The 10,419-nt window shown below is 44.7% G+C and overlaps 1 protein-coding gene across 5 annotated transcripts; it reads left to right on the top strand.

Annotated features, from left to right (window-relative positions):
- Positions 1-783: 783 nt before the first annotated feature.
- LOC147238892 (pyrin-like) lies at positions 784-9,089 on the top strand. 5 transcript variants are annotated; one of them, XM_086197976.1, is made up of 8 exons: positions 787-1,742; positions 1,812-1,857; positions 3,188-3,765; positions 4,250-4,345; positions 6,617-6,850; positions 6,958-7,105; positions 7,285-7,311; positions 7,401-9,088. In XM_086197976.1, exons 3-8 carry the CDS (start codon positions 3,190-3,192, stop codon positions 7,964-7,966), a joined length of 1,647 nt encoding a protein of 548 aa, XP_086054102.1. In that variant the 5' UTR covers positions 787-1,742; positions 1,812-1,857; positions 3,188-3,189; the 3' UTR covers positions 7,967-9,088. The 5 variants fall into 5 exon arrangements, with proteins under 5 accessions (XP_086054105.1, XP_086054102.1, XP_086054104.1 ...); XM_086197978.1 differs by lacking the exon at positions 1,812-1,857 and having other exon boundaries at positions 3,083-3,765; XM_086197975.1 differs by lacking the exon at positions 1,812-1,857 and having other exon boundaries at positions 789-1,742.
- Positions 9,090-10,419: the final 1,330 nt, after the last annotated feature.

Genomic DNA, 10,419 nt, shown 5'->3' with positions numbered 1-10,419 from the left:
GCTCCTGCTCGCAACTTGCTACCCTCCACCTCCCCAGCTCCACCTTGTCGTGTATACATGGCATAGATCATTCCATGTCACGTTGCTGCTCTGTTCATGGGGGTATGTTTGCTCTTCCAGTCTTAAACTGGGAGAACCTTCCCTCACGCTGCTGGTCCCCTGTTTCATGGTGCTCATGAAAAATTCTGTAGCAGCACATTTTTATTTGAGGCCGGTCTGTATCGCCTAATTGAGCTCATATATTTTTAACCACTTTTAATATAAGAGTTAATGAACCACTAGTAATGCTTACTTACAAGTTAGTCAACAGTTAATTATAATAAGTTTTTGTTTGTGCTTCAGAAGCTGTTATTAATATTAAGTTAATATTAATTAAATAAATAAAGCTCCACCCCCACCACCCTGAACAGGAGAAGAGGGAGAACATGGATGGATGGATGGATGGATGGATGATGGATGGATGATGGATGGATGGATGATGGATGGATGTATAGATAGATGGATGATGGATGGATGGATGGATGATGGATGGATGATGGATGGATGGATGGATGGATGATGGATTGATGGATGGATGAATAGATGGATGGATGATGGATGGATGGATGAATAGATGGATGGATGAATGATGGATGGATGGATGATGGATGGATGGATGGATGATGGATGGACGGATGATGGATAGATGATGGATTGATGGATGGATGGATGGATGAATAGATGGATGGATGGATGATGGATGGATGGATGGATGATGGATGGATGATGGATGGATGGATGGATAGATGATGGATTGATCGATTGGATGGATGAATAGATGGATGGATGATGGATGGATGGATGGATGATGGATGGATGAATGATGGATAGATGATGGATGGATGGATGAATAGATGGATGATGGATGGATGAATAGATGGATGGATGGATGGATGAATGATGGATAGATGATGGATTGATGGATGGATGGATGATGGATTGATGGATGGATGATGGATGGATGAATGATGGATGGATGGATGGATGATGGATGGATGGACACTTGGTAGCTGGGGACTGTATTCTTTGCTGTTGTGATGTGAGGTTTCGTTCGTGTCACTCACCAACAGCAGATAAGACGTCCTTCACTTCTTATCTTTATACTTCATTTACAAGCCTGTGCTCCTCACAGTGTTACTGTACCGTTGAATCAGTACCTTTACAGTATTCTTCACAATGTGTACTTCTACTCCAGCCAAGAATCAGAATCAGAATCAGAATCAGTTTAATTGGCCAAGTATGTTCACAACATACAGGGAATCTGACTCTGGCCGTTGGTGTCACTCATGGAATTCGCAGAATAAACATAAAAATAAACATTAATAATAGAAAGTATATACACCTATAGAAAGAAGATATGTACAAAAATGAATGAAGAAAAAAGAAAAGAATGTACCTCCCCTTTCAACCCTTTGTTGGCTCAGGAACTCAAAAAGAAACTAACAATGACTATAAGTTTTCTTCAGTTAACGCTGAGCAGTAGTAAATATAAAAAGGCAGAATCCCAGCTGAACCTCTTGGCAGATGCAATATTTTCACCTCTCAATGTGTTTGCTAACATTGCCTCAGTGAGATAAGGGAGTGGCCGGCCAGCCTTTGACACAGAAATGAAACTTAACAGGAGGGAGGAGGAAATGAGGCGAGAGAGAGACACAGAGACAGAGAGACGTCCATAAACTGAGGAGCAGCTGGACAGTAGAAAGGTAATACCTTATTATTCTCTATTTGCTGATACAGGCCTTGTTTGATGCATTCTTATAATTCACTTCAAGGGAGTGAGGAGTGAATCGCTCGTACGTCTGCTGGATGATCTCAGCGGTGGGTTACCCTCCTGCTAAAAGTGCTGCTTGAATAAACTGTTCTCTGTGGTTGTGCTTCCTCCTGACAGGGGAGGCACACCTGCACGAGTGTTGGACTGGCTAGACAGACAGACAGATAGATAGATAGATAGATAGATAGATAGATAGATAGATAGATAGATAGATAGATAGATAGATAGATAGATAGACAGACAGACAGATAGATTGATAGATGATAGATAGAGAGATAGATGGATAGATAGATAGATAGACAGATAGATAGATGATAGATAGATAGATAGATAGATAGATAGATAGATAGATGGTAGATCGATAGATGGATAGATAGATGATAGATAGATAGACAGATAGATAGATAGAGAGATAGATAGAGAGGTGGATAGATAGATAGAGAGATAGATAGATGATAGATAGATAGACGGATAGATAGATAGATGGATAGATGGATGGATGGATAGAACTCTAGTGGTTTCAATAGCAATACCAAATGATGACATTAGCTGTAGACCGGCTACCATATCTATCAGATACAACGCTCGGGAGGGCAAAGTCGAATGCTAGATAGTGTTGTTCTGCTGTGTTCCAGGCTGGAACCCAGATAAATGTAGAGAAACTGACAAATCATTCCAACCAGTAGACCAGCAACTGAAGAAAGCAAGGAATATACTAAAAACTCAGAGAGGTATCAGGGCATATTTGGTGGTAAGAGGAGGGCAGCATGGTTAAGAGGGAGAGAGGCCATCTAGCCACCGAAGGGTCGCTGATCCCCACTTACCCCAGTGACCATGTCCAAGTGTCCTTGAGCAAGATACTGAGCCCACAATTGCACCTGATGGCCCTGCGATGGACTGGCGACCCGTCCAGGGTGAACCCCGCCTCTCACCCCATGTCAGCTGGGATAGGCTCCAGGATAGGGATGGAAGAAATAGAGTATTTGATCAACCTTTAGCCATCCTTAGCCAACAGCTAACAAAATTAGCATTCAGCACCTCCTTGCTAACATCACCAGATGTGTTATCACATGTTTCGAAAGGGAAAGAAGCAAGTCAACTTTATTCAAGGGACTTTCATTTCCCATCATGTAACAAAACAACTGGCTATATTAGCTAGGAAGTGGTTCGATGCTAGCAAGATTAGCTGTTGGCTAAAGGTAGCTAACGGATTATCAAATATGTTATCTTCCCTCAAATATGGCCTGATATCTCTCGAAATTGTTTCGTCAGTTGCAGGTCAACTTGGAATCAGTAACATCATAATTGACTCTGTACTTTTGGACCTGTGACTGCGCTTGTCAGGTAAAGTAACCTCATGGTGCTCTGTTTTGACAGATATGGCTTCTGCCGGTCCATCCCCCACCAGGACAGGCTGTCTAGATAAGCATCTAATATGCACCATCTGCTATGATACATTTGAGGATCCTGTCACTACAATTTGTGGCCATTCGTTCTGTAAGCAATGTCTGGACCAAATTTTTTACTCAAATGACCATAAATGCCCTCTTTGCAAGGCAGCTCTATCTATACAAACCCCTGAGGTGAACATTGTCCTGAGAGACATTGTTCAACAGCAGATGGCGCTTGAGACCAGTGACAACATGTTCACTGGGAGTCCTGGTGAAGTGGCCTGCGACATTTGCACAGAACTAAAGATGAAAGCCGAGAAGTCCTGCCTTTTTTGCCTCACCTCCTACTGCTTGATCCACCTGGAGCAGCATGTCTCAACTGACAGGTTGAAGGGTCACAAGTTGGTGGAACCTGTGCAGAACTTGGACGAGAGGGCCTGCGTGACTCACGGCCGCCCGCTGGAGCTGTACAGCAGAGAGCAGCAGAGGTGCATCTGTGTCCTCTGTATGGAAGAAGGTCACAACAACGTCGTCCCCACTGAAGACGAGTGGGATGAGAAGAGGGTGAATAACATTATTTCCTTTATCTACTGGAGGGCATTGTGTATTTACTGTCATTCTTAAAATCAGCAAACGACATTCTCCAGATTATATTGATGGTTGAAAATGAAAAAAACAAAAACAAACCCAACACAAACCAAAGTTTTAAGCTGTGTACCACAAACAGCGGTCCAACCAGCAACATGGACGTTGGCAACAGTCTTTTGGTCTCTGCTATTGTTCCAGAAGAATAACAATTACATCAAAACTGACAATGAACATTGTTAGTTTTGAACATTTTAGGAGATTCTCTCTGTTTGGCAGGTTGAGCATTTTTTTCTGGTTGGACAAAATGGAATACGGGTGGCTTTTTTGGCAGACGTTCCTGTCGCCATGCCAACCTGGCAGAGGAGTTGATTGTGTTGTGTTGACAGTGTTTACAGTAAACATCCTGGTGTATAAGGATGTGAGTGATGAAGAGTTTGACCTTTATGTTTGTCTTCTACAGGCCAAGCTTAGAAAGATTAAAGCAGACCTAAAACAGACAGTAAAGAAGAGAAAAACAAAGGTGGAGGAAATTAAAGCTGCTCTAAAAAGCAGCAAGGTAAGTTGTAAGAGAGTCCAGTAATTGTTCTGTATCAAAAACCAACCAGGCCGGCCTGCCACGGTAAAAAACTTGTACAATTAGTCTTCGTCGTCGTCGTCCTCCGCTTCATCCGGTGGGTCCGGGTCACGGGGGCAGCAGTCTCAGCAAGGAAGCCCAGACTGCCCTCTCCCCAGCCACTTCAACAGCTCTTCCGGGAGGATCCCGAGGCGTTCCCAGGCCAGCCGAGAGATATAATCCCTCCACCGTGTCCTGGGTCGGCCTCGAGGCCTCCTCCCAGTTGGACATGCCTGGAAAACCTCCAGAGGGAGGCGCCCAGGAGGCATCCTCACCTCAAAACCCACTTCTTCAGACAGGCCTATGAATCTGTGTAGTTTGCTCTGCTCCAAAATGATTGTTGCTTTTTTAATTTTGCTTGTTTGCTTTGCACTGTTTTGCTATGTTTTGCACTGTTTGCCCTGTTTTTAACCTTTTACGGCGACCTTGAGTGTCCTGAAAGGTGCCTTAAATAAAATGTATTATTATTATTATTATTAGATGCCCGAACCACCTCAACTGGCTCCTCTCGACATGGAGGAGCAGCGGTTCTACTCTGAGTCCCTCCCGAATGACTGAGCTTCTCACCCTATCTCTAAGGGAGAGCCCAGCCACCCTGCGGAGGAAACTCATTTCGGCCGCTTGTATTCGCGATCTTGTTCTTTCGGTCATTACCCAAAGCTCATGACCATAGGTGAGGATTGGAACGTAGATTGACTGGTAAATCGAGAGCCTCGCCTTTTGGCAAAGCTCCCTCTTCACCACAACAGACTGGTTTAGCAACCGCAAGACTACGGATGCCACCCCAATCCGCCTTTCAATCTCCAGCTCCATCTTACCCTCACTCGTGAACAAGACCCCGAGATACTTAAACTCCTCCACCTGAGGTAAGACCTCCCCCCAGACCCGGAGTGGGCAAACCACCCTTTTCCGGCTGAGGACCATGGCCTCAGACTTGGAGGTGCTGATTCTCATCCCAGCCGCTTCACATTCGGCTGCAAACTGTCCCAGCAAGAGCTGGAGGTCGTGGCCCGATGGCGCTAAGAGGACTACGTCATCCGCAAACAGCAAAGACGACATCCTCCCGCCACCAAACTGAACCCCCTCCACCACCTGGCTGTGCCTAGAAATTCTGTCCATAAAAGTTATGAACAGAACCGGTGACAAAGGGCAGCCTTGGCGGAGTCCAACCATCACTGGGAACAAGTCTGACTTACTACCGGCCACACGGACCAGACTCACTCCTCCGGGAGAATGACCAAATGGCCCTTTGTAAAGGGCCATCCACCCCGTACTCCCGGAGTACCCCCCACAGTATGCTCCTGGGAACACGGTCGTAAGCCTTCTCCAAGTCCACAAAGCACATGTGGACTGGTTGGGCAAACTCCCATGCCCCCTCCAGCACCCTAGCGAGGGTGAAGAGCTGATCCATGGTTCCACGGCCAGGACGAAAACCACACTGCCCCTCCTCAATCTGAGGTTCAACTATCGCCCTGACCCTCCTCTCCAGTACCCTGGCGTAGACCTTACCAGGGAGGCTGAGAAGTGTGATCCCCCGATAGTTGGAACACAGCCTCTGGTCCCCTTTCTTAAAGACGGGGACCACCACCCCGGTCTGCCACTCCAAAGGCACTTGTAGCTGTTAAAGGGCACATTTTGCAGTGTCTCTTTCTGGGTTAGCTGGTCAGCCTCAGTAAAGTCATTGTCTCTCCCAGCCTTCTGTAGTTTCACATCAAACTGTCCCAGAGTGTGAAAACATGTCCAGCTTTGTTTCCGATAAACCTGTGCCACGGGGAGGAGGTCGTTTGGAGAGGTGGTTAGCATCCCCACGAGTTCCCTCAACCAGAACCAATTAGATGTCTACACTGAATTTTGGATTTTGATGATTTGTGAAATGCATTACTTAGCGGTACAAAGCTAACGTGAGGCTAACGTTAGGCCATGAGGGAACTACACCACAGACACATGACTTCAACGTCACCAAAGCTTTCAGTTTAAGGATGTGTTTTTTTCATCTGCAATGATTCTGAAAATGTTTTTCTCTTTTACCTTTTACTGCAGCACAATTCAAAATATGTGTTGCTGAAGACAAGTGTCACAAAAAAAACACAACATCTCTATAACCAGTCCTGCAAAGTGTCATCTCACACTGAAATCATCTACATGGATGAATTGTGCTACCTTATTTTGGAGAAATAACTTAATACACGATTTTACACAACGTGCCGTTTTCAGGAGCAGTTGGAGAACGAGTGGTGGGACATTGAGGTTGTATTCACGGCATTGATCGCCTTTGTGGAAGCAGCCCAGGCGAGCGCTCTGGAGCCGCTGAAGGACAGGGGGCGAGTCCTGGAGGAAGAGGCGAAGGAACTGACTGAGGATTTGGAAGCAGAGATCAGCAGACTCCAGAAGGCCATCGCTGACTTGGATGACAGGATTGCACTGGAGGATCACGTCCTCTTTCTGCAGGTGAGAAGACATTTAAAAAAGAAATTCATAGCAAGTGTAAGAGAGTGTGCATCTGTAGTAGTCCAGTTACTTGAAATCATTTGAATGTCTCTGTTTCTTTCTCCTAGAGTTTCCCGTCTTTTCAAGATCTGGATGACATCGATGACGAGATCGACGTCAAGCTTGACACGTCAATGTCATTTGGCACCATGAGAAAAAGTACAACAACCATGTTGGAACAAATTGAAAAGGAGCTGGAGAAGCTGACCTCAATTGGTATGATTGGAATGAAATTTTATTAAATTTTGAAGCAGTGCTCTGGGCTCTGATCCAGAGATGAGGTCACTTGTTCTGTAATACCAATGTTTCCTCCAAATTTCAGTTTTGAGAAATCCTGCTGCAGTATATTTTATGAGCAATTGTTTTTAGACGCAACTCTGTTTCTTCACTTACAGAACTGAAAAGAGTTCCCGAGTTCTCAGGTGTGTCATTGATTATCATTCATTCTGACGATGCAGCTCAATATGTACACTCAGGTTGAAGAGTTGTTTTCCCATTTCTACTGGTACAGTGGATGTGAAGCTTGACCCAATGACTGCGCACCAGCGTCTGGTTCTTTCGGACGACTGCAAGGAAGTGGAAGATGGCGGCGAGGAACACGAAGGGACCGACTCCCTGGAGAGGTTCGATGTGTTTGGCAGCGTCCTGGGGCTCAACAGATTTACCGCTGGGAGGTCCTTCTGGGTAGTGGATGTCAGCAACAAGACTGGGTGGGATCTGGGTGTAGCGAGCAGCAATGCCAAACGCAACGGGAAGCTCTCGCTGAATCCAGATAACGGTTACTGGGTGACGGTGCATTATGATGAGGATAAATACGCCGCCCTGAAAGACCCACCCGTCCGTCTTACCCTGACAGAGAAACCCAAGAAGGTGGGGGTGTTTGTGGACTACGAGGAAGGTCTCGTGTCCTTCTACAATGTGACCGCTCAATGCCATATCTACTCATTTAATGGATGTGTGTTCACTGATGAGCTTGTTCCGTATTTCAGCCCACATGTAAAAGACAAGAGGAACGCTGCTCCTCTGATTATTTCTCCTGGTAAACAAAAGAGAGAGCAAAGTCAACAGTGTGTTTGAATGCTGATGCGTCCTCGTTTAAATCTCGACCAAACCTTTTCTGGCAAGCAGTTCATGATTTTAGCGGATCTGAAGGACATATTTTAATGCTGTAGTTCTGGATTTGAGATGTCTTACGTTTGTTTCATTTTTTTCGTCTCCTTTACTCTTTTGTTTTATATTTCTACATGTTTTTTTTTAACCCTTAGGGTGTTGTAACTTTTTACTCTCATATACATTTATGTTTAAAATTTTATACATGTTTCAAATTTCTGATCTGCCTTAACTATTGTGTTATAAATTTCAATTTTTTTTTTAAATTTGTGTCTCTTTGAAACTCTTGTGTTGTAAATTTATAAATTCCTTTTAAATGTTTGGTCCATCTTAACTCACGAACACCAAAAACTAATGTGTAAAGTTCTGCAGGCAGTTGTTCCAGCTGTCTACAGCTTGTCAGTTGCCAGTTGTTGACTATCACTGGGTTGTCTGCTGGTTTTTCTTTGACCTTTGAACCTAATGGATTTTCTTGGAGGGGGGGTGGGGCTCACAGGTTTGTTCTAATAAACCTGAACCAGCTGCAAAGTCGACCTTTGGATCAATGTACCTGTTGTCTTCTATCAGTCTTAACAGCAGTTTTTCTGGACATTTCCTCATGGGTGACAATTTCACAAACTCTTATTTTTCCCAGTTGCACAAAAATTCAGCCTGATCAGAGCAATGTCAGCAACACCTCTGTGGTCTGGAGGCACTGGAGAGACTGTTCTTATGGACTACATTGGCAGTGCCTCTGTTCTCTGTTCTGTCTTTTACTTGTGCATTATGGACCCTCTGAGTTTGAAAATAAAGATTTACAATCTGTTTACTGGGCTGGAGGGACAATGGAGTTTGACACCTGTCATTTTCATCTTCCAACAATGCTAATGTAGCTAGCAGGGGTTATCTTTTGTTTTTCCTGCTTTACCTCTCACATAACATGGATGGACCAGTTGAAGGGGTGAGGTACGGCCTGATGCATCTGCAGATTATTGAGAATATCAGGATTGTAACGTCCAATTAGATTGGCTGTTTGAACAAAATAAATGACTACTCAGTACAATAACTGCAAGTGACGTTAAGGTCAAGTCAGTAATGTTCTTCATGGTTACATCAACTTTTATTTAGGAGAAGAACCTTGAATAAAAACATGTGTTCATCCTGTCAGAGCATGGTTGTGACCTCTTCCTCTTGGTTTGGTTTCAGGAAGCGGGAGCTCTCTGCTCTCTTGTATTGAAGTTAAATCCTAATATATACAAACAGAAATACTCTCTAAAAACAAAACTAGGAGCTAAGCAGTACGCATTTATACACAGGGGTAGAAGACACTTTTAGCTACATGACATACTGCTACATACAAAGGACAATTTCAAGAGCTTTTTTTTTTTTTTAGATATGATCAATGTGGCGCTGGTATCTGGTTCCGTCCCACAGTCCTTTAAAGTAGCAGGAATTAAACCCTCCTCAAAATAACAACCCTGGATCCAGAGGTTCTACCAACTACAGACCAACATCACATCTTCCTTTTCTCTCCAAGGTTCTGGAGAAAGCAGCTGCTAAACAGCTCTGTGACTTCTCCACAGCAACAGCTGATTGGAGGATTCAGTCAGGTTCCAGGTTCATCCGAGCACAGAAACAGAACTAGTCAAAGGTACCAGTGACCTCCTACTGGTACCAGATGAGGGACTGGTCTCTGTGCTGGTCTGATTAGGTCTCAGTGCAGCTTTGATACCATTAACCACCATATCCTTCTACAGAGACTGGAACCTGTCACTGGTATCAAAGGAACTGCACTAAACTGGTTTAGGTCATATTTACTAGGTCATCTCAGGTGGTACTAGTTAATGATGGTTCCTCTGAGACCACTATAGTCAGTTCTGGTGTTCCACAAGGCTCTGTGCTTGGACCAGTCCTCTTCACCCTGTACCTGCTTCCTCTAGGTCACATGATCAGGAAACACTCCCTTTAATGTTCACTGCTATGCAGACGACACTCAGCTGAACTCATCAATGATCCACATGGAATAAACCAGCTGACTAAACTGGAGGCCTGTCTGAAGGACAGAAAAACATGGAGGACCATCATTTCCTTTATTAAACTCTGATAAACTGAAGTTCTTGTGCTGGGCCCAAACACCTGAGGACCACCTGATCTGATGAGACAGGTACCCTGGATGCCACCACCCTGGCCCCCAGCACCACCGTAGGAACCTAGGAGTTCTCTTTGACCAGGACCCTTCAACTCCCACATTCAACAAACCTCCAGGACGCCTTCTTCCATCTACGTAACATCGCTAAGATCAGACACATCCTGGCTCAAGAAGATGCAGAAAAACTAGTCCCTGCTTTTGTCACTTCCAGGCTGGATTACTGCACCTCCCTCCTACCAGGCTGGTCTAATAAGTCCCTAAAGACTCTCCAGCTGGTCCAGAACGCTGCTGC

The sequence above is a fragment of the Aulostomus chinensis genome, chromosome 24 (genome assembly GCF_037954235.1).
Source record: "Aulostomus chinensis isolate RoL2024-O1b breed Wild chromosome 24, RoL_Achi_v1.0, whole genome shotgun sequence".
Taxonomy (NCBI): Eukaryota; Metazoa; Chordata; class Actinopteri; order Syngnathiformes; family Aulostomidae; genus Aulostomus; species Aulostomus chinensis.
The sequence above is the reverse complement of the archived record's forward strand: the minus strand, read 5'-3'. Positions and strand labels throughout refer to the sequence as shown.